The sequence below is a fragment of the Carlito syrichta genome, unplaced genomic scaffold, assembly GCF_000164805.1.
Source record: "Carlito syrichta isolate Samal-C Ts95f unplaced genomic scaffold, Tarsius_syrichta-2.0.1 Scaffold305335, whole genome shotgun sequence".
In the NCBI taxonomy this organism is placed as follows: Eukaryota; Metazoa; Chordata; class Mammalia; order Primates; family Tarsiidae; genus Carlito; species Carlito syrichta.
The window spans coordinates 31,814-57,293 of record NW_007249431.1 but is presented as its reverse complement, the minus strand read 5'-3'; the positions used below and the strand labels follow the sequence as shown (position 1 = coordinate 57,293).

At 36.2% G+C, this 25,480-nt stretch overlaps 1 protein-coding gene across 1 annotated transcript in view; it reads left to right on the top strand.

Annotated features, from left to right (window-relative positions):
- The window catches only part of MTHFD2L (methylenetetrahydrofolate dehydrogenase (NADP+ dependent) 2 like), a gene marked incomplete at its 3' end in the record, with an annotated part of 64,635 nt that extends 40,274 nt beyond the window's left edge, over window positions 1-24,361 (top strand). Inside the window, exons 5-7 of the mRNA XM_021714215.1 lie at window positions 6,716-6,868; window positions 9,273-9,380; window positions 24,269-24,361. Coding sequence (XP_021569890.1) covers window positions 6,716-6,868; window positions 9,273-9,380; window positions 24,269-24,361 — 354 coding nt within the window. The remainder of the gene's footprint in view (window positions 1-6,715; window positions 6,869-9,272; window positions 9,381-24,268) is intronic.
- Between the last annotated feature and the right edge of the window lie 1,119 nt (window positions 24,362-25,480).

The window sequence follows — 25,480 nt, the reverse complement described above, 5'->3', positions numbered from 1 at the left end:
CACCACAGCCTCGACCTGCTGGGCTCCAGTGATCCTTCCGCCTCAGCCTTCCAAGTAGTTGGAACTACATGAGCGCGCTACCATACCCGGCTAATTTTTTGATTTATTGTAGAGATTAGGTCTCGCCAAGTTGCCCGGGTGGGTCTTGAACTGGCGGGCTCAGGCAATCCACTCACCTCCTCCTCCCAAAGGCACGAGATTACAGGCTGAGCCACTGAGCCTGGCTTAGATTACCTTGGGTGGGATGGACATCTTAACTATGCTGATTTTTTGAATTCCTGAGCATGGAATATTTTTCCATTTGTTTTTGTCATCTTTTGCGGGGGCCAGCCCCACAAGGGTCATGGGAAGTGTTGAAGGAGAGATGGATAGGCGAACGATGATCGTATACCGGACACCTGCTTCTTGAACAGATGACAATTTAATGCTAGTTAATACAGAGCTTTTATACCATTTTTGAAGGGGTAAGACAAAGAAAACTCTTTCACATTCATATCTTTTAAAAGTTACCAGCTAGTGGACTTAGTAGCGAACAAACCAAGATTCCCATAGGTCTTAGTAGCGAACAAACCAAGATTCCCATAGGCCTCCAGACAAGTCTTATTCATAAAGCCAACAATGACACTCTCAGTCCAATGTCCCAAATTACAAATGTTTCAAGAAAGTTTCTTTAAGTGTATATTTCTTTATGTGTCAGGGATATTCTCATCTTAGGCTCTTATGTTCTTCAGAGTCCTGTGATCGCCTCCCTTGTCCAGATGTCCTCGTTACTTTTCTCTTATCTTGCAGTGCTTGTTTCTAAAGAGAACTCAAAAGAAGCTTTTAATAATGTTTCCCAGGCCCCTTAAGGTTACTTTCTGTTTTAGCTGATCTGTCATAAAAGTGTCTGATTATTATATTCTGAGTTCAGTGAAAACCTACTCTATAAATGTTAACTTAGAGTTTTAACTATAGTATTAAGTAGAAACCTTAATATTAATCCTTATCCTAAGTTAGTGAAAGCAGTGTTATAAATCACCTACATAACTCCTAGATAAGTGTTAGAACTTATAATGAATTCATAATAAACTTACTATAAACTTGTGCTTTTAAAAATCCTTATGTCTAAACACTAAACTGCATAATTCTAAATCAAATAAGGAGTGGATATATCCTTTATTACTTAAGCAATATCTAGTAACTTATAACCAAGTGAAAGAAAGCATTCTTGATGTGCTTCAGAGTTTAACCTTTGCATATGTTAGAAAAGGCCAAGTGGCATAGTGGGAAAAATGGAAAAATAAACCATGATATTTCCAGGTTAGCTGTGATTCTTCACATAAACATGCCATCTTCTTCTTCCACGACTGCACAGAATTTCTTCAGCTGTATCAACAGCAAAGACGGAAGACAGAAGGGCCTCAGCTGCCCAGACTCACTTTGCGGCCGGGGGTCCTCAGCGCACCTGGACTTTGTCAGCAGGCGGACCTCCAAGGCTGGCTCCCAACACTATAGGAAAATAATCAAGCTAAAGAACACATCATTTACTATTCTCATGAGCTTGCACTTATTCCATGGGGGGAAGCAGAAGGCAGTACTTTTAAACAGTAATATTTGTCGAGTTATCTTATTCATAGAATGATTTGAGTTCCTTTGAGTGTATTTCCAGAAGGGTGATTGCTAGGTCATATGGAAGGTTAATTTTTAGATCTTTTAAGAATCGCCACAGTGTTTTTCACAAAGGTTTTACTAGTTTATACTCCTGTCAACAGTGTAAAAGTGTTCCCTTTTGTTGAATCCTCTCCAGCACCAGTTGTTTTTTTGAGGTATTAATGATGGCCATCCTGACTGGAGTTAGGTGGTATCTCAGTGTGGTTTTGATTTGCATTTCTTTGATGATTAGTGAGGCTGAGCATTTTTCCATGTATCTGTTGGCTGCTCGTATGTCTTCTTTTGAGAAGTGTCTGTTCTTTTGCCCACTTAAAAAAAAATTTTAAAGATGTGGGGTACAATTCAGGGTTAAGCAAACAAATGTTCATTATGCAGGTACCCTTGTTGATAAGGTATGCCCCCCTTCCCCCAGCAGATTCCCACTACTGCCAATCTCACCTCCCCCCACCCCTGGCAATTTCCCGCTACTGCCAATCCTTTTCTTATAGTATTATGATAATTGTTTAAGGTCTGCTTATGAGTGAGAACATGTGTCACTCAGTACTTTGTTTCTGCGATAGATCACTCAGTATTATAGACTCTAAGTCCATCTAATTTGCTGTGAAATTCATAATTTTGTCCTTCTTTATGGCTGCGTAATATTCCATCGTGTATATGTACCACACTTTTAAAAATATAGTCCTCCTTCAGTGGGCAAGCACAGTTGGCTCCATGTTTTTGCTATTGTGAACAATGCTGCAATAAACATACGTGTGCAGTTATCTTTTTCATAGAGTGATTTGAGTGCCTCCGGGTATATTCCCAGTAGGGGAATTGTGGGGTTATATGGAAGGTTGATTTTTAGATCTTTTAGGAATCGCCACACTGTTTTCCACTGAGGTTGTACTAGTTTACGCTCCCACCAACAGTGTAGAAGTGTTTCCTTTTCCCTGCATCCTCTCCAGCATTTGTTGTTTTTTGAGTTATTGATGATGACCACCCTGACTGGAGTTAGGTGGTATCTCAGTGTAGTTTTAATTTGCATTTCTTTGATGACTAGTGAGGCTGAGCATTTTTTCATGCATCTGTTGGCTACTCATATGTCTTCTTTTGAGATGTGTCTATTCATATCTTTTGCCCACTTTGTGATGGGGTTGTTTTTTTTTTTTCTTTTTGACACATTTGAGTTCCTTGTAGATCTTGGATGTTATGCCTTTGTCAGATATACAATTGGCAAATATTTTTTTCCCATTCTGTGGGTTGTCTTCCCACTCTCTTGTTGGTTTCTTTTGCTTTGCAGAAACTTTTCAGTTTGATGAGGTCCCACTTGTCTATCTTATCTCTTATGTCATGGGCATCTGGGGTTTTGATCAGGAATTGGTTGCCAGTTTCAATTTCCATAAGGGTGTCTCCTGCTTCTAAGTTTCTTATAGTTTGGTTTTATGTTTAGGTCTTTGATCCATTTATGATGGGATATTGTGCAGCCATAAAGAAGGACAAAATTATGAACTTTGCAGCAACTTGGATGGATTTAGAGTCTATCATACTCAGTGATTTATCACAGAAACAAAGAACTGAGTACCACATGTTCTCATTCATAAGCGCACCCTGACCAATTATCATACTACTATAAAAAAGGGATTGGCAGTAGTGGGAAACTGCCAGGGGATGGCAGGCACACTTCATCAATAAGGGTACCTGATCCAAAACAGGTGAAATGGGGTCCAAAGTGAGGTGCCAACTTTACCTGTATAATGACCATTTGTATACCTAACCCTGAATTGTACCCCATATCTTTAAAGTAAAAACAAATGAATTAATTTTTTTAAAGTGCACACACAAACAGAAAGCACAGGGAGAAAACCCAATAATGTTGTAAAATAATTTAGATGGAAAATAAACCAATACTGTGTTTGTTCTTTTTTTGTTCATTTTCCAAAGGCAATTATATAAATAAATCACAAAAATGGATATGCAGTGTAGTCGTTCTACAGTGTGCTCCCTCGAGGCATTCTCTGAACTATTTTATTGCAGTGTTGTGTTTTTAGTATGATGACGTATTTTTTCTGGCATGATTTAATGACTTCTCATGATCTTAAATAGAAGGGGGTAGAACCACAAAGTGAACAATACTTATTTTACTATTCATTGGGATAAGATGTTAAGGTTTTGTTGTTTGCCAATCAAAAATGTGTTATAATCATTGTGAGAAAACTGATGCTACTGAGTTTCATGATTTTGTTTTCAAGTTGTGTACCCCAAAGGTGATATCTTAAGAGACTTACTAGCAGTTAGTCAAAAGTATAAAATGTACTTATTTCTCTTACTCATGTAACAAGAGGAGGTAATATTAGCTGTAGAATATTTGATGCCTCTTTTTGCATGTGCTTAGATATGTATTATTTTATCTAGATATAGTGTGGTGTTTGGAACCCTAGAAGAAACTGTGCACTTCTTGGGTTATTTTAGGGTTATCAAAGTTTTGTTAGGAGTTGGAGAGGAGAGGAGACCTCTCTGATTTTAATTTTTGAATGATATTTAAAATGATTGTTATGTATTATGACTTCTATATGACATAGAAGGAAAAACTGGTTTTAGAGCAAAAAGATATGGCCTTGAATTCTAGATTCTTCTCTTAGTAGTGATTTGAGATTGACTGAGTCTCAAATTCTTTGAGCTTGTTTTTATAATGGGGATGATAATATCTTTTCTATCTTAGTTCCCAGTAACTGAAGAACAAAGGGGAAATTGTTAGAAAGGTAACATGACCATTGTAAAGCATGGTTTAAATGTTAAATGTACTAGTTCAAATTATTGATATACATTGTAAGTATGTAATAAAAGGTAGATCTCTCCTGGCAAAGGACACCCATCATATTTAATCTACTGCTATGACTATATAGAGAGAGTTACATGAAAATCATGTATAAATTGGTTTTCTTGATTTTTTATGGTCTTAACATTTTTCATCTACTTTATGAGACTCTTCCTTTTAGACTAAATAAGCTCAGGTTTTATGTATCCTCTATATGATACCTTTTTTTATGTCCACATATCTGTATTTTAACTACGAATACTTAAGTAGCTTAAGACAAAGTTGTTCTGAAGTGGTGACCTAAGTTATGACTGAATTGAAGTTTAAGAAGTATATAAGAAGACAGGTCTGTAACCTCCAGTCTCTAAATCTGGCTTCCAAATGTTCAGCGACTTATATTTCTTTTCAAATTTTTTGACAGGTATGTGAGATGAATTAATTTTATAGCTTCAATGTTGTTTTCAGTAAATGGCAGAGCACAGACCAGCAGATGGCAAAACTCAGTGCAACTCAGGCTTCTTGGTAGCAGGATGGCTCTTACAATATACAGAGAGCCCTTGTTGAGTTATTTTAATCAGTGGCTCAGCCTCTACAAATATTAGCCAACTTTTGAACTTAGAAATGAACTAACTTGCACCAGATAACAATGGAAACTTTTAATAAAATTGGTTTTCTCTTCATTTATAAAGGTTTTGATTTCATTGTAAAAATATCTGTGTTATAAAGCTTCTGCATGAATGGTAGGAGGCTAAAACGTGACTTCTTATTATCATCACCATAATCTTCCAGATTTTTTTAAAAAAGAAACCACTATTTTTATCCTTAAATAGTAAATTAAACATGCATTCTTTTAAATATTTTACTAGAATCTATATAATGATCTAGCTTCAGAGAAAACAAAGGTTTACTCTGTTAAAACATTACAGAATGAATTCAGCTAATCAAAAGGAAAAACTTGATTGGAGACACAATTTAAAGACAGTTTCCATTTGGATATGATTCAAATGACTACTTTTATACAGGACTTTGGTAGTCCAATGATGGTAAATTTGATCTATTTAAGTAGGGTAGAGCAGGGCTCAGTGGCTCAGCCTGTAATCCTGCTCTTTGGGAGGCCGAAGTGAGTGGATTGATTGCCTGAGCCCAAGGGTTTGAGACGCACCTGGGCGACTTGGCGAGACCTCATCTCTACAATACATCAAAAAATTAGCCAGGCATGGTAGCACGCGCCTGTAGTTCCAGCTACTTGGAAGGCTGAGGCGGAAGAATCGCCGGAGCCCAGCAGGTCGAGGCTGCGGTGGCCAGGAGCGTGCCATTGCACTCCAGTCTGGGTGACAGAGTGAGACTCCAACTCAAAAAAATAAATAAATAAATAGATAAATAAAGTAGATTGGTAGTAGACACTTTTAGGATACAGAATATATAAGACACAAGGCATAGTTTTGGAGTTTGAACTTGGGATTTCATAATGTTTTTAAAAATTATGTTTAAATGGCATCTGTTGTGTGATGGACAAAGAAACCTTTACAAATATAATTTTATTTCCATATATTAGGCACTTGGGTTAATTGTTAGGTTAGTGGTAACCTAAGTTACTCTGTGTAGTGCAATAAGAGCCTGTTTTATATTTATATATTTATTTGCTTTTAAAAATGAGATGATTGGCATTTCATATCTCACTTGATTAGTTCATCATTCAGGTTATGTTATTCCTTCCATATAGCAAACTGTAGTGATATTTTGGATTTCAGTGTGCTAGTGCTTTAGGGAATGGATGTGTGTGTATGTGTGTGCACGTAATAGTTTTTTATGTCGTTTAAGAGGAAGCTAGGAATTAGTGATATTATATTACTATTCTTAGACTAACAAAGCTCTTTTAAATCTGCACTGCCCAAAGTATTTAAGAGAAACCTATCAATAGAAATGTCTTATATCAGAGAAATATGGATTTAAGTCCTCTAATTATGTAAACTTATTAAAGCAAAGATATAACACCTGGCTGTCGGTAATATTTTATTTCACAAATTTTTGCCTTTCACCAGACTGACCAATTCTGGCTCTGTGATGGCATATACTCTAACAGCAGTTTATTCCAGTTTCTAGGCAAGAGCACTTTGGCTTACTATTTTGGTAGCAAGAAAAGAATAATGATTTTACGCTTTAGCTGGAGTTGAATCATAAGTGATCTGACCATAGGTACCCAGACTTCATTTTCCAGGCTACCCAATAAATTACAGTTTTTAAATGAGATCAATTTTATTTACTTTTCAGATCACATGGATGAGCGGACAATATGCAATGGAATTGCCCCAGAAAAAGATGTAGATGGATTTCATATTATCAATATTGGAAGATTGTGCCTTGACCAGCATTCTCTCATACCTGCCACTGCCAGTGCTGTTTGGGAAATAATAAAAAGAACAGGTTGGTAACCCGTGTTCTGTAGGACGTGGGTGCTAGGTGCTAACTGAGTATTTGTGTATTGCTTTGATGGAACCACCTCAGCCCTAAAGAATGACAGAAAATGATAAGCAATAGAACTTATAGAAAGATATAAAGTTATAGAAATCAAAGGATAATCCAAAATAAATTAAAACAAGGAATATGCCAGGTTATAAATAACTGCAGTTGCAATTTGTTGGAAGAGTATTTTCTAAATAGTTGTGTCTGCCTACTTTTAAAGTATAAGCTTCATGCATTTTGATGAAAACCTTTCCAAAATGTATTATATTTTCCTTTACCTTTAAAAATGCCCTGATCATGGATGAACCATCACCATTGCCTTAGGTTTTCATTATACACATTTACCCTTAGGCAGTGCCAGATACAGTGATAATCACACAGACTCTCACTGTGTATAGAGATATTTACCTCTACATTAATTGACCCCAAATTGCCTTGTACGAGGGGGACCCAAAAAAACCCTGGAATTTATTTATAAATATTGTGTATTCTTACCTGTTTAGACTTCAGTCACTTTTCAAGTGCTCTCTTTGATGCAATACACCTATTGAGATGAGGCTTTTTCCACTGCTCGAAACAGTTTTGAACTCATTAATTTTGGTGCCTTTTAGTGCTTCTGCCGTTTTTGTTTCATGTCATCCTCATTGGCAAGAAGTTTCCCTTGAGTACTTTTTTAATTTTTGAAGTGGCTTAAAACAACATAACTTTATTATCACAGTTTTAGGGGCTAGAAGTCCAAAACCAAGGATTTAGCAGGGCCACACTCTCTCTGAAGGATCTAGGAAAGAATCTGTTCTCTGCCTCTCCCTTCGCTTCTGGTGTTTGGTAGCAGTCCTTTGTTTGAGGCAGCATAACTCTAATCTCTGCCTCAGTTTTCATATTGCTGTCTTCTTTATATGTCTGTGTGTCTGTTCCACTTGCATGAAGTATCTAAAGTAGTCAGACTCTTAGAGATCGAAAGTAGAATGGTGGTTCCTGGGGCTGGAGAGAGGTGGGAAGGAGAGTTATTCAAGGGGCTCAGAGTTTCAGTTTTGCAAGGTGAAATGTTCTAGAGATCAGTTTCACAACAATGTGCATATACAGAAGGTGCCAAAAAATGTATGCCATTTTAAGAAAGGAAAAAACTGTATTAAAATTGTAATACTCAATAAGATGTATACAAGTCATGTTTGACTTCTGTAATTTTGAGAGGTGCTCATAGTGGTTACCATCAGCATCTAGTCACTTGTGATTATGGTGAACACCTCTTAAAATGTGTATACATTTTTTTGGCATCCTAGATAGTTAATACTACTGTACTATCCCCTTGAGGACTTTTTTTCATCCAAGTTAACAAAAAAAGTTTCTTGGGGCAAGATGGGGTGAAGAGGGCGGGTGGGGCACTGGACCATGCTGTTTTTTTTGGTCAAAAACTGCTGAACACTCAGTGCAGTGTGAGTAAGTGCAGTTGTAAATCACCCATCATGAAATGGGCAGACATGTTGAAAGAATCTCCCCCCACCTCCAAGAAATTCATTAAAGCCAAATGCAGGCTCTCATAACAATGCCAGTTGGTATACTGATGCTGATGGCCCTAGAACACCTACCTAGCGGGGAAGCCTGTAGAACAAGGGGCCCACCCTCCAAAAACTAATTCCAATTTTGTTGGGTCCCCCCTTGTATATTGACAATTTCCTGCCTCTATCACTGTCAGTTCCATTTCTGGCAGCATCTTCTCTTTTCTAATCTTCTGATTTATGGTAGAGAAAATGTTCAATGGAAAGCAGAACCTAGACTCCTACAGTTAGAAAACTGTTAGTACTTGGAAAAACCTTAGTTCTAGTGTCTTTATTATTTATGAAGAAACTGAGTCAAAAAGAGATGAAATATGTTAAATCTGTAGGCTTTACCTTTCGTACCCCATAAGTCCCTATAAGAAACACTGTAGTTTAGTGCTTCTTCCCAATAAAGTATATGAACTTTTTGAAAAATGCCCTTTTTCCCACTTGTTTTGTTCCAACTTTTCTCAAAGTTTGATTGCCAATTAAGTTTGACATTGTTGTACTTTTCTTGCATTGTAATTAGTAGTTAATATATTTTAAGCCTCTGCATGTCTAACTCTTCATGTGAATCTCAGTATTTAAAAGTAATTTAATGGCAACTCAAGAATGTTTATTTTTTAATGAGTACATAATTAGAGAGGAAGGGACAAATCCAAGGGGCATGAAAAGAATAATTTGTAAATAATGAATGTGGTACATTATAGACAAATCACTTAATAATTCAAATTTAATTAGAACTTTTTAAAGAATGTTTCAGTCAGCTGTTCAAATGCTTAATTTGTTTCTTGTTGATTCTACATTTAAATCAAACTCTGTATTTTAAGGAATTGAAACATTTGGGAAAAATGTGGTTGTGGCTGGAAGATCCAAGAACGTAGGGATGCCCATTGCCATGCTTTTACACACTGACGGCGAGCACGAGCGGCCAGGAGGTAGGTAGGACCCTGCAGATTCTATACACTCTTGCAGTGTTCTTTCTTCTTACTTACATCATCAAGTAAACAGTTTTGATAATGTAACTTAGCCTATTTGGGGCTGATGTAATTCAAGGTTTCCTTTATTCCTCATTTCAATGATGTGAGAGTCTTGAAATTGAGTAAAGGAATTCTGAGAAATTGTGGCCTTTTTCCTGTTTTTCATTCTGACTGTATATACTTTGTTTAAATCACTAACAAGGTAGATATTATGAAAGGTGAAAAGCCATCAAATACAAAAAAAAATCGCATGCCTCAGGAAATAGAAAACAAACCACAAAGCCTTGAAATGTTGCGTGTGTAATTCCTACTATGACAAGACCTTAGTACTTCAGAGGTCATCTAGTTCATTTTACAGACAAGGAAGCTGAGGCTTAGAGTTGGTAACTGATTATCTAGGATTAGACACCGGGTTACTCACCTGTGAGGAGTAGTAAAAATCCAAGTCACTAAGAAAGCTTGGCGAAATGTGATAGTGTTTGAAAATGTGTGGCCATTTTCCAGGTGCTTGTCATCTCACCCCCATGCCAGGACCTTGGTTTCTTTAGCAACCTAATAGCTAAATACTGGGCAACTTTCCAGGGATGGGAATGCGGATGAGATAAAAAGGAAACCCCCCAAAGGGGTGATAGGGTGTTGTTTATGGTTACCTGAGCCAGTGCTGTGGGCAGAGGACACAAGGGTTACTCAGCTCACCATTGTCTCTCTAAATTCTGCATCTTGTTCTAACATTGAATAGAAGACGAGTTCATGTTGAAAGTAGAAGCAGTTGTTGGTTGATATATGTGTTAGAGATTTTTTACTACTTTCTAATTTACTACTCCTAATCTTTTCCCCTCAATCTTTGGTATAGTAAGTACTTCACTGATTTCTTTAATTTCAAGGAAGATGGAAAATACTTTTTTGCTTTCTGATATTTAACCAGAGTGATAGACATCTACATGCTGATGTATAACACACACACACACACACACACACACAGAACACCACATATAGATGTATAGATTTCTTGTTTGGGATCTTGGTTGACAGAATGCATATGAAATACTTTTTTAAAACATAAAACCCCATGGAAAGATAAGCCCAAGGATAACTTATCAAAAAAGATAACTAAAGAAGCTTTTGAGTACTGCTTTTCCCTTTTGTTTTTCCTTTGCATAAGGATTTAAATACTGCCAGAAATTAATATGTGTATGTGTATCATAGTAAATTAGGACCTGATAATGATTCCAGGTAACTTTAAAAAGCCTTAGTTTTGAAGAGCTCTTTAAAAGGCTAAATTTGTTAGTGTGACATTTTTCATGATACGCATCTCCAAAGTTGCATTCCTAGTTTCACTCTTCACTTTTAGCTTAATCTATTAATGCTTATCTCTCTATCTCTTAGAGTATAATGCAGATATTGATTTATATTTATGTAATAGTTTCTATGTTAAGTGAGGTGAAAAATCAGAAATGTTTATGTAAGTATGCTATTTTTCTTGGGAAACTTTAACCAAGAACCAATAAGCAGCTTTTTCTTCATTTTCAACATTTTTCTTATCTCATCAATACCATTGCAGCAGTATTTTATAGCTCTATGATTGACTCAGTACTTTCTCATAAACTATCTCATTTAGTTCTCGATAATTCTGGCATTTATTAATGTTATGCCCATGTTACAGCTAAAGGAAATGAGCTCTAGAGACTTCAGAGAACTTGTCCAAAGCTACATAAGGAAGTGGGGTTCCAGACTTCAGAACTCGGTGCCAACACTTGGCAATTAGGAGGATAGACAGAGTCAGGCCCCCTCCATTGTCAAGCCCTGTTACCTTGGACAAGTCATTTAATCTGTGTAGGCCTCCGCTTTCCTCATCTGTAAAATGCCAATATGTTAATATCTCCTTCACTTGGTTATTGTGAAAATTAAATTAGATATGAATGTAAAGCACTAGAGTGCCTGACAGTAAGTTAAGTAAGCTGTTGATACATGTAGTTGTGGCTATTATTATTATTTCCATTATTATGCTTGGGTTAATAATCTGTATCTATGCTAGCCATAGCGTGTAGAGTAACGTGATCTGAGGTTAATGATATAAAATCTGCCTTTATTTGAAATTTTATTTACTTTTGTGATAGGTTTTGTATTTGCTTTTTGGGGATCATACCTTATTTTGTCTGCAATAGTTTGCATAAACTCAGAAGTTATAAGAGCTTATAGAGTATTTAGTTCGAAATGTGACTTCATAAATCTCCTATGCACTTTTTCTTATAGGTGGTCAGTTTATTGTATGCTAATTTCTTGATAAATTGCAGTTTTGAATTATTTGTCTATAAAATACCTGTTTAAGAAAGTTAATTTACCCCTTCTGTATGCAATTTTAAACTAGATAATCTTATGCCATAAAACATATTACTTCTTATCATATATGGTTTATTTATAGATGTATACTTATATAGTAAAAATATAAAGACAAACTGATGTTAGCAATGACCTTTGTGGAAAGAACTGTAGGGTAAAAAAATATTTTATGCTTTGTGTTTTAAAATATTCTTATTTGAATGCCTAGTAAGAATGGAATTAGTTATGATACTAGCTACTTATAAGCCAGACAGTTAAACTTAAACTTAACTTTATTATAGTGGTACCTAGCTGCCATTATAGTCACAGTATCTAAAAGGTAGCAAATTATACTAAAAATGATATTGGAAAATTTGCAACGTGGGTGGTGTTTAATCTCATGCATATTTAATAGGAACATGGTGACGTGTTATTAATATAATGACTCATTGAGTGCTGCTTACTGAAGATTTGGAAGCTGTGGAAAAGTTAATATTTCAAACATCCATGTCTGTTAGAGCAATAATTATGTGCAGTGACTCCATGTGCATTGTTAGCTAATAGAGATAATGAAGGAGGATTAACTTGGCAAATTCATATTTATAGAACTTGTTCTGATGATACTCACAATGTTGGGCATTCAGCTCGCACTGTGCATTTCTTTGCCAGAAGATATTCAGATCCCTAATGATTCACATCTGTCTTGAAGCCAAAGATAATTGCACTAGGAGAAAAATGGCCATACTGTAATTTAGCTTGACTAATATGTGCCTACCCCATGGCTAGCTTTTAGTTTTGATATTAAGGATACGGATGTCAGCTGGTTTTGAGTGCTTTTTTTTTAATTCCCCAAGGGCTTGCAATATTTAGAGGAGTGAGAATGTGCTAAAATTGAAGTAAAGGGATAGTGCTGACACTTACAGCAAGGGAACAAGGGAATAAGGAAGGAGTTGCTTCTTGTTGAGGACAAGTCATCACAGAAGGCTTTGTAGAGAATTTGGCATTTGAGCCACTATATATTTGCAGAGAGTAGATGAGAAATGGTTCCTGTTCTCCTAGGACTATAGTCTTGGTGGTGGTGATGGAGGTGCGAGGGAGCATGATATACAAGTAGGGGCTTAATAATTATTTATTTTTACTTAATAAATATTCAGTGGCACAAGATAAAATTTGGCATCTGTAAGTAAACATTCTGTGTGCTTAGGAAAGCCAGTGGTTAAAGTCATATAAACAAGTCGACAGTGGAGAGTCTTTTCTTATGAGCTTCACTAATTATTAGGATGTTTGAGTACCATTGTGACCACCTGTAGATTACTGTGTATTCTTTTGACTTCTTTGTGGTTAGCAATCAACCCACAAGGATAAGGTGCCCTTTGATGAAAAATTTCAGAATGAAAACTGAATACCATTGACTTTAGTACAATGTTTTTATTTTTAGCTTTACTGTGAGGAAGAGAGAAACTCTCCAATTTATTCTAAAACAGCTTTTTGCTTCCCTTTAAGATAACAAAGGGCCATAATGACCAAGGCATTGTGGTTGCTAATTGTCATAAGAGGAATAGAGTCTGATTATATTTCAGATTCTTTTAGAGTAAGTTCCTCTCTGCGTATTTTTATTCTTATGTGGGACATCTCATCTAAGGAGTTCCTCTAGATGGCCACAACATGGGTTGCATGCTGCTTTTAACTAAAATGTTGTGGCATCATTGCAGTGGCATTGATGATGGCCTATTTTTAGAGTATTTTGGTGGGGCCAGCAACCAGCTGGTATTTTTTCTTCAGGAGGACCCTATCTAAATGAAAACGCAAAAAATATTTGCCCACTGAATGTCTTTTCTTTGTAAGAATTGACTGTAGTTGTGAAAATGAACATTTTTGCCAACCTGGGAGTATTATCTTCCGCCTACAGGAGGTAATAACACAGTAGTGGCTGCTTGAGGCAGTGCAACGTGATACGAGTGGTATGTGTGATTAAGCTCAGCCCAGTGGCAGGTTGGGCCAAGCTGTCAGGTTTCAAAGAAAGGAGCCAAATAGGAACGCCTCTGAATGCAGGAGTCACGCAAAGTGATCGCATCACCCATCACCGGGACTGACACTTGTCATCTTATTGACAGTGGTGTGGGACATTTGTTGCCTCTATGGAAGGAATCACTGTCAAACTGGGGCACGGGGTATGGCAAGCATTTGATCTCTGCTACTCCCATTCCACTACCCCCCAGATGAGAAGTACTCATGAAAAAATATTGGGGATATTATGTTTTGTGATACCTCTGTGCTGAATTACAACTTTGAGGTGAGGGTAGGGGAAGACAGTAGAAAAGAACAAATGCTAATCCTAGTCTCATTTTCCAAATTGAATAATAGCAGCACCGTTTCATTTTCAATGTCTCCTAAATTAGGCCAGCTAGTATCTGGCAAGTACTTGGAAAATATGTATTCTCATCAGACAACTAGTATCTGCCACACAGAGATTTGGGTAGGTTGAAAATAACATTAAACTTTATTTAAAATGGACACTGAGGTCCAAATATTTCTCTTTCATTTTTTCTCTTTCTCCTTGACCTCAGAGAATGAGGCATGTTTATTACTAGTATAAAGCCTCCCTTTCCCGTGTCTACAATCCTAATTGTTCAAGGCATTACTCGTAAGGATCTTGTATTCTACTCCCACTTACCTTTCCAGCCATTTCTCCTGTCACTTTCTCCCTAGAAGTTTATTCTGAAGTGTCATAGAACTACACAGTTTCCCAAACACACCGTCTCGCCATTTTATACTCTGTTCCCTCTGCATGGAATGCATTTCCCATCACTTATGTCCTTTCCTTCCACCTTTCATCCATTTCACCCATTTTCGAGGTGCAGCTCATGTCTTTCAACTTCTGCCTTTTGTATCTGCAGGCATCACAATACTAATTGTATTGCACATTTATTATTTACCTATTTCCCTTCCTATATACACATAGTACATGTAAATTTCCCAATGAAAAGTATTTTCTTAGGCTTTTAAAAAAATCTCTAAAATTTAGCACAGGGTTTAACATGTAATAATGCATCCAGTCAGTCAGTCAGTACACATCTATGGTGTGTCTCCTATGTGACAAGTACTGTGCCAGTATTGTAGAAAATAAGACCACAGGCTATGAATTTAAAATATGACATTGTAGTTTATTGAAATAAATCTGTGTATGACAGGAAGATAGTAGAGGAGAGAGAGAAGTAATGAGGTGCCCACCACACATCAATTTAAAATTATATTTAAATTATATTTAAACCATATTTAAAATTATAGGCATATACATATAAAAAGATAGCTTAAAACCCCTCTTCCCCTAAGAGTCACCTTGTGTGCATTGAGGCAGATATGGAGTTCATGACCATCAAGATGGGGAGAGCAGACCTCAGGTCACTTGGCAGAGAAAAGGAAATTGGTGCTGAGGGTATTCATTAAAAGAGGTCACGGTGTTTCTCCATAAAGCATTAAGGATCAAGGGTGTGTGTGTGTGTGTGTGTGTGTGTGTGTGTGTGTGTGTGTGTGTGTGTGTTTCTCCAGCTGCTGACTTGTAATGTTGTCATCTGATGAAGGGGCTGATTTCTTTGTTGCTAAGCATAGGGTGAATAAATCAGACATTGCCCTGTCCTCCCTAACTTACAGTCTAGTAGAAAAGGCATTGCATAATTAGGCATACGTGATTAACTAATTGTAATTGTTCAAAGTACTTCAAAGGAGGAGAGCTTTCTATAAGAAGCTTAGTTGTAGCAATATTTCTGATTACAATTATATATGACCATCATACCCTTTTTTGGTCTACCTTCTGTTGCTATTGTAATGGGATATTTTTATTGTCTATCTTCTGTTGCTATTCTTTACTTAAAACCAATACAATTTAAATGAAAATAGTGAAGAAAAGGGGAGGAAAAAGCTGGAATGAAAATGGAGCCAAAGCTTTTTACTAAAAATAGGCACATCATTAAATTTTCAAAGATCTATTCCTACTGCCAAGCACACTGTGTTTTATATGCCAGTGCTCACTATATGCTTGATGCATTTATTTAATAGAGTCTAAACTATATTTGCTATGATTAGGTCACTAATTTTATCCTGAGAGCTTTGTTAGCAAGAAAAAAAATGACTAGTTACCCAATTAATTGTCTTTAAGAATAAAAATAAACACATGCTCAGGAAAAACAAAAAGTAGTTTCCCCTGTGTTTTCTTATAAACAGAAAACTATCCAGTGAATTGCATAATGTTCATAAAATGCTTTTTAAAGTTAACCAAAGCTCTACATTTTATAGGGCTATTTCTTTTATCATTTAAGCACAAATTAAGGCTACCACTAGCATGCATCACTCTTACCTCACTAGGCATTTCTTCTCATTCTCTGTTTCTGGGACATTCTCCTCTTCCCAGCTTCTAAACTAGCATTTCTTAACCCTAGCTGCCTGCTAGAATCATCAGTGGCATTTAAAAAATATCTCTGGTTGAGCCCAAGACAGAACAAAATTGAATCAGAATTTTCAGGAGCTGGAGCTGAGCACCAGTATGTACTTTCCAGAAACCTCCCTAGGAGAATCTCACATGGCTGGGGTTGAGGATGACAGCTGGAATCTTTGGATGGAGCCTAGGACTTAACTCTTTCTCCATAACCATTCTCTAGGTCATTCTTTGCAGTCCCAGAGCTTTCAATACCATCTGCATCCCCCCATAATCTGCACTCTGATAAGCACTGTGAACATGACAAACTTCATTTGGATGGCCAGTAAGCATTTCATACTCACCATAAAAAATCTTTCACTCCTAATTTTACTCCTATGGTCTTCCCCATCTTGTGACTGGTGCCATCAGTTTACCTAGTTGCTCAATCCATCCTTGACTTCTCTCACACCCCATGTCCGACCCATTAGCAATCTGTATAAAATATGCCTATGATATGATCACCTCCACACAATTTTTTTTTCTATATGGTAAGTCTCAGTTATCCATGGGTCCCCAGAACATCTGTGACAACATATCACCAGAATAATATTCAAATTCTTTATATGATATGCAAGTGGTTATATATTCTTCATCTGAGCTACATCTAACTCATTTCCCATCATTCTCATGCTCCATGACTGCCCCCCACAACCACATCTACTTTCTGCCTTCTTGGAACATGTCATATATGTTCATGTTTCAGGGTTTTTGTACCTGGTTTCCCCTGTGCCTGGAATGCTTTTTTCTCAAGTTATTTACATAATTGATTTCCCTACTTCCTTCAGGTTTCTGCCCAAATGTCACCTCCTCAGGCTTCCTCTGACCACCTTACTAAAATCACATTTAATCTCTACAGAGAGTTTCCCTGTAGAAAGGTGTTTTTAGTTTGTTTTATTTTGATTATTAATTAATTTATTATTTTGTTTAAATATGCAATAGCAGCTTATGGAGAAAAAAATAAATGTTCAAATCTAGCATCTTAAGGCTTCTGGAGATATTTGTCTAAAATAGAACTTAGGTTTCTTCTCTCCATCGATGCTGTTCTGTGAATGACTACTGAGTTTTCCTTCCTGCCATTTTTTCTTGGTGATTTCCCCTTTAAACCAGACAATGACATGAATTAATATATTGGGAATTCTAGAAGACAGGTTCTAAGTACAGAAGGCCCTCTATATATGTGGATTCTGCATTTGTAGATTCAACCAAATATGAGTTTAAAATATTTTTAGAAAACAAGAAAAATAACAATAAAATAGTACAAATAAACAATACAGTATAAAACTATTTACATAGTATTTACATGGTATTTGGTATTATAAATAATCTAGAGATGATTTAAGGTATGTAGGAGGATATCCATAGGTTATGTGCAAGTACTACACTATTTTATATTAGGAACTTGAGCATTGCAGATTTTGGTATCTGCAGGGGAGTCCTTGAAATAGTCCCCTCCCCCACAATATGGAGGGACAATGACTATTTTATTCCTTCCTATGTCTTAGAAACATGTTGTAAAGCACTAGACACAAAATAGTTGCTTATAGACTCTGCTTATTAAACATTTTTATCTGAGTCTGTGTGATAGTTAGAAAATGAATCCCTCACCCAAGCTGTTACCTTACTCACTGTAAGGGGATACAATTATGCGTGGGAAGAAAGTCATCTGAGGGTCAGAGATGCACATCATTCTATACAAAGTAGCTGCTATAACTTGTTAGTACCCTACTGAGAAAATATAAAAATTTAGGTGCAGCAAGCCAGAGGATTAGATGAGAAAAATTAGATCAGAATTGAAAATAGGAATGACAAGAATTTTCACAATGCTAAGCAAGGGGTGAATAAGATATAGTTAGCAAGAAAGCTAGATGTTAGTCAGGACAGGAGCTGACTTCAAAGTGCTCACCAGCAAGGGTCAGAGGTAGAAGAGTCTGAAGCATTATTTGATCACATTTGCTTTTTTTTTCCTTTCCTTTATTTTATTATAAAGCTATGGGGTTCAAGTCAGGATTAGGTACACAAGTAATATATGTGCAGATGAAGTTTGGGCCTCCAACTGGTCTCCACTTCCCCTGGTTTCGGATCAGGTAACCCTTGTGTTGTTATATACCCCCCTACCCCACCCACCTCCCTGCCACCCCTGGTTCCACCTCTCTTCACCATCAGGTTTACTGTAAAGCAGGCTGAAAGCCCTTCCATGGTTTGGTATTGGTATAGTCATAAACACTGATCAATCAAGTGTAAATATGACTTAAATATTTTCCATGGACATCGCCAGCCAAACCCACATGGGAGTATCAAATGAACCTGATGTTATTGATGAGGGCATGGATTTCCTGTAAGAACTCTCCATGCAAATGGAAATTCTTCCTGATAGTTTTTTCTTTTGCCTGAGACTTTACAGGTCATGACTTATATGTATGTACGACTCACTGGATTATTATATGTCTCTCAATTTCTTGATGCAATCACCAGCGCAGATGAAATGGGAGATCTGGGTTTTGTTTTGGGTTTGATTTTGTTTTTTGTGGGTATTTGGGAGGCTCTCATTTGGAATTAGAGAACACTCGAATGGGTTGCTAAAGTATCAAGGAAGCTTTCCAAATGTAGGAGAATAGGACTAAGACAGAGATGAGTGGGTGCTTCTTAATTTTGGTATTTTTAGGATAGTTGTAAATATATATTCTATATTTGTTGGTGGTGTATAGTGAGTGAAAGAGAAAAACCAAGGGTGACTCATAGACTTCTATCTACTTAAATAATTGGGTGCATGATGGTACCAACTAACATGAGAAAGACTATATCAGATATTGCTAGTTACTGCTCATTGTTCTTTCTTCTCAAGAGTTTCCTGGTTATTATCTTTCATTTTTCCATATTAATTTTAGTATAAAATAAGATGCTTACTAAAAACTCAAAACTACTATTGTTTATTGGAGTTGCCCTATATTTTTAATTAACATAAAAGTAATAATCATCTTTATTGTGTTAAATCTTTCTATCTGGGATTATGGTTTATCTTTCTACTTCCTCAGTCTTACTTATGTTTTGATGTTGTTCTAGAGATTTTCTTTTACTATGAATACATAGATTTTGCACATTTTTTGTTAATCTTATTTTATTTATTCTTTTTCTTTTTTGGAGTTGGAGTCTCACTCTGTTGCCCAGACTGGAGTTCAGTGGTCTCTCCCGGCCACTGCAGCCTCGACCTGATGGGCTCCGGCGATCCTTCCGCCTCAGTCTTCCAAGTAGCTGGAACTACAGGCGCATGCTACTACTACGCCTGGCTAATTTTTTGATTTATTGTAGAGATGAGGTCTTGCCAAGTTGCCCAGGTGGGTCTCGAACCCGCGGGCTCAGGCAATCCACTCACCACGGCCTCCCAAAGCGCAGGATTACAGGCTGAGCCACCGAGCCCGGCCATATTAATCTTATTTCTAAATTTTTATTTTTTCTGCTGCTATTATAATGGGGTCCTTTTGTCTAATAAACCTTTTAAGATGTTTCATAAAAAGCTAATCAATATACTTCTGTATATTAATTTTTTTACCTAGTTATTTAATTTTCTCAATATTTGTAATAGTATTCCAATTTTCAGATATTTATAAGATACATTTTGACTTTTGTTTATTGATTTTTTAATAATTTCTTATCTTCCTTGTATTGTTCTTTAACTTTTTAAGTTAAATGATTCATTTATTTTATTTTTGTTTTTTGATATAATAATTTAGGTTTATAATTGTTTCTAAGCATTGCTTTTTATTTATTTTACAGGATGTAATATAAAGTTCTTTTATTATAAATCTTTCTAGAAATCTTGCAAATTTTCTGTAGTTTTTTAAACCCAAGAATTGTTTAAGATACTACTATTTAAAACTTCCAATAGAAGGGTTTTTATTACTAAATTTGTCAATAGTTATAACTTTATTGAGTTGTGATCAAAGAAAATTATAGTCTATCTAACTATTTTTGATGTTAATAAAAAATTTTTTATAGTCACAATAATACCATTTTAAAAAATGTTCTGTGAGTACATGAAAAGAAAATGTATTATTTATTTTCAGAGTTGTATATGTTATAATCAGATAGATATTAATTATCTTATTTGCATTTTATATCCTCGACCTGCAATAAATTGAGAAAGTTGAATTAAATTCAGTGACTACAATGTGCTTTTTATTTCTATTTGAACCTCCATTAATTTCTGTTTATAGAAGTTTTCTCCTTTATTTGTTACTTCTATTTATTATTGTTTGATCTTTATTTGAATCCCCCCTTTACTTTAGAATGTGTATCTCCTTGTCCTGTTTAATGCTGAGGGTTTTTTTTGTTTGTTTGATAATAATATCTTTATCTCTTTTTTGTCATTTTCCTGCTATATGTTTACCTATATTTTGTTTTCAACATTTTTCAATTCTGCATTACTTTGTTTTAGGTGTGTTACATATAGAGAGTTATATATATACATATATATGTATATATATAATGTTATATGTATATAGTTAGAATTAGTAGAGTATATAATTAGGTTTTGCTTTGTCAGTTAATTTGAAATTATTCTTTGAGATAGATTACTTAGGAAATTTTATTTTTATGATAAATATATATGGGAGGAATTTTTATACTATTTTCTGTGCTGTTTATTATTTTTATGTTTTTTGTTTTTCACTTTTTTTAGGCATGGTTTTCTGTTACTTAGGAGGATTTTTGGTTACCTTAATAATTATAACATTATGTAATACTCTTAATTCTCTAGTCCCTTATAGGATATTTATTGATACTCTAATAAAATAAATTATGCAAGGTTTTCATTTCCTTCTCGATTTCATTTCTTTTGTCTCCTACTTGATATTTGCCAATAAAAATTATTTTTCATAGTGTTTATTGTTTTAAATATTCTCATACTTTTTGTTAAATTATTTAACAAATGGTATTGAAATGATATTTGTTGATTTATATATGAGGTAATCAGCAAATGTTCTCATATTTCCCCTTCCCATTCTAATTTTGTTAGATGCAGGCTGTAAGTTCAAGATCAAGGTGTCAGGATCCGGTGAGGACCTTCTCACTGTGTCATCCCACAGGGGAAGGCAGAAGGGAAAGAAAGGGCAAGAGTAAGACAAAAAGGGCCAAACTCATCCTTTTATAAGGAACCACTCCTACAATAACAAACCCACCCCTGCAGTAAAAGCATTACTCTGTTTATGAGGGTAGACCTTTCAAAGTCTAGTCAGCTCTTAAAGGTCCCACCTCTTAATATTGTTGCAGTGGCAATTAAATTTTAACATGAGTTTGGGAGGGGACAAACATTCAAACCAGAGCTGTCTGTCACTCCCGGCCTCACAATTTGTTAAAGTTTTCGTTTTTTAATTATATTTAAAACTTCCCAACAGTTCTCTTGCCTGTTTCCTCAGACATAATTTCATTAAATAAAGTGTATCTTTTAGCGTGTTTCTCAGGAAGACTTATGGGAATGATAAGTCTTGCATTTTTAAAATTATTTGCAGCTTTCATCTTAGAGGCCAATTTGATTAGCTACACAATTCTTAACTTTCACTTTTTTTTACATGTGTCTGTTGTAGGTATTGCTCTGTTATTTTCTGGAATTGAATGTAGAAATCTGAATTTTTGTCTAGTTGTTCATAGGATTCTTTTTTTTTAATCTTTAAAATCTAGTACTTTACCAAAATATGTCTCAGTGTGGACCATTATAGGTCATTTTGAATGAATTTGTCTTTTTTCCCCTAGTTTTTATAATCCTAAGTTCTACTTTTAAAACATTGTGGTATAATATTTGTTCATCGTGATCAACTTTTTCATAATAAAATTTTTTGCAGAGTTTATTGGTGTGTTGAAAAATTCCTAATTTTTTTTAAGCTTTCCTTTTGTCTTGTTTTTCCATGGTTCTGCCACTTTTTAAAATGTATCTTTGAATTTAACATTTTATTTGTTTTTTTGTGTTTTTTTTGAGTTGGAGTCTCACTCTGTCGCCCAGACTGGAGTGCAGTGACTGCTCCCGGTCACCGCAGCCTCGACCTGCTGGGCTCCGGCGATCCTTCCGCCTCAGCCTTCCAAGTAGCCGGAACTACAGGCATGTGCTACCACGCCCGGCTGATTTTTTTTATTTTTTGCAGAGATGAGGTCTTGCTACCCAGGTGGGTCTCAAACCCGTGGGCTCAGGCAATCCACTCACCTCAGCCTCCCAAAGGCGCGGGATTACAGGCTGAGCCACCGAGCCCGGCTGAATTTAACATTTTATACTAAAATTCACTCTTTATGGTGTACAGTTTCATTAATTTGAACAAATACATGTAGTCATCTATTAGAACGGTCTAGTCACCATTAAGCATCAGGACAGCTTCCTCACTCCCCAAATTCCCCTGGGCTGACCTTCATATAGTGTCCTTTTATTGATGCTGCATGGCATCCACTTTTATTCTTCATCATTGAAAGAGTTGGCTATTCTTAGATCTACCATGTGCAGGATACTCCTGCTGGGGAAATACTGCTCGGGCTTGGGGGGATATGCCAACAGCCTTCTGATTCCTTTTCTGTTTTCTAAGGGTTTGACTGCCTCCTGCTGAAATGACTCCTCTTTATGATTGTGTTTCCACTCACTCTGAACAATAGCTCCAAGAGGACTCTTTATTTTTATAATATTCTCTCTGCTTCAGCTAAGAAGCTATATTTGTTGGCATTTGGGCATAAACTCTTCATAGCAGTATATTTTTATAGTCATTTTCAGACATCTGCTGCTGCTGATCATCTTGTCATTCTCTGCATTTCTTTTCTGCCTTTCTCCCTGTGTAATATCTACTAACTACTGCTTTCACTAACTCTTACATGTTTTTGGAGTTTGTGGAAAGTATGTTTTCTAGTTTTTCTAAAAATGGAGATTATGCCATTGTTGTTGTTAACTGTGTAATATTTGCACATCTTCCACGAGAAGAAAAAAGATCCAGTCTCACATACCTATGTTTTTACTAGAGGTTCTGTCTGGGCCGCATTCCATCGCTGTCTTCCCCTCACTCCTCTTCCTTGGCTCACACCTGAAACATTGGAATCTCTCAGGCTGCTTACCTCTTATTCATCTGTCCCTCTGTTAAAGTTTTCATACAAAAACTTCCTGTTATCTACTAGAACTATGGCAAAAAATCGTCCCTATTTTCTAAACACATAATTTCAAAGTTGGTTCATTGTTTTCTGGCTATTCCATTAACTTGGGGTGCCTTTTTCTTCCTTACTTGATCAGAACACTCCTGCTCATGCTTTAAGTCCTAAAAAACCTATTGCCTCTGTAGGAACTGTTCCTTGACACCACCTCAAGATAGAATTAATCTTGCACCTGGGCTCCCACGATATGTTGTCCCATTTGGTGCACTTATCTTATTGTTTTTAGTGTTTATTTGCTTGTCATTATCAGACCAATGAGTATTCCCTAGACAAGTCAACATAGGATTTTCAAATTCTGGGATCCTAGGACCCTACTTCTTCTTCTTTTTTTTGGGGGGGGGGTCGTTGGAGTCTCTCTCTGTTGCCCAGACTGGAGTGCAGTGGCATGCTTCTGGTCACTGCATCCTCGACCTGCTGGGCTCCGGTGATCCTTCCACCTCAACCTTCCAAGTAACCTGAACTACAGGCATGCACTACCACGTCCAGCTAATTTTTTATTTATTATAGAGACATGGTCTCACCAAGTTGCCCAGGTAGGTCTTGAAACCGCGGGCTCAGGCAATCCACTCACTTCAGACTCCCAAAGTGCTAGGATTACAGGCTGAGCCACCGAGCCCGACCAGGACCCTACTTCTATCTCTCCTATGACCCTCAGCACTTCCCCTCATTTGGCCTCATGTGGTTTTCCATTCATTCAATTGAAGAGTGTAATTTTTTAGTTTATCTGGATTTCTTTATCTAGCTTTCATTCTGAAAGTGACTTAGTCATGTCAAAGCATTATTTTCTACTTTTAGGAAATAACTGAAACTCTTCTAGATTGAGAGTGTTTGTAAAATGTGAAAAAGCTCAGTGATCATTCATGGAAATTCTTCTGCATTCCAGGTGATGCAACTGTGACAATAGCTCACAGATATACCCCGAAAGAACAATTGAAGATCCATACTCAACTGGCAGATATCATCATAGTTGCTGCAGGTAAGTCCTCAGTGACTGTTATTTGGTGGAATGTCATCAGCAGAGTAATTCCTGCCCTCCTTGCTGACATGTTTGAAAGAGCATCTTCTTGAGGGAGTTAGGTATGCGAATGACTCATTTCTGTTGACTGGATTCTGTCTCTTAGCAATCATTATATTGGTCCATTGTGCCTGTGTTAGCATTTGTTACTTCATTTTGGAAAACCCGAACAGCCTTTGTGATGACAGATTAAGCACAAGAACAAATGTGCACTTTGCTAATTGCTTTGACAAACATGATTGAACAGCATTTAAAAAAAAAAAAAATAGGTCAGTGCAGGTCAGTAATGTATTGTGGCCATGGGAGAAAAAAGTAAAACTTGTAGTTTCAATTTGTATTAAGGAAAATAAAATGTTCAGGTGAGGAGGAAAGATAACCCCTGTGCTGCACTGGCCACACCCAGGTTAAAGGATTGTGTTCTAAAGTCTAGACTTTAAGGGGAAGGTTTTGGGACTAGGCCATATTCAAAGGAAAACATCTAGAATGAGAATCTTTCCAAAAAAGATGACATGTGAAGTTTTGTCTGATGAACTGTGGTTATTGAGTCTGGAAGAAAGAAAGGATGATCTAAAGAGATATAATAGTTTTTGTTTTTTTTTAACATAAGGCAAAAAAATAAAAAAAAACCCCAAACCTTTATAATAATGAGTTGTCTCAAAGTTACCAGTTCTTGAGAGTGAGTGCCCTATCACTGCAGTTGGGAAGATAGATAAAAATGTAAGTTGGACAGCATTGAACATTATTTGCCTATGTTTATTAGTTATTGTCCTACTTTGAGTAACAAAACAATCTCATATCTGCATTCAACATTATTAAAATATTTTAATAAATATAACATCTTGACTAAAGAAATATGTAAAGACTTGTAATTACTTTGAACGTATGTTATTTGGGGAAGGTATTGCATTCTTTACTACCTACCATTTAGGACAGGACCGTTGCAGAGAATGGCCATGTATTGAGTACAGAGTTTGTTGAATTTTAATGTTTACTCCAATTCTGAGATTCTGTTACTCTATATTTTTATGTATGGAAGAAAACTTCATGAAGCATGATGTGCGCATACATCTATATTTATTA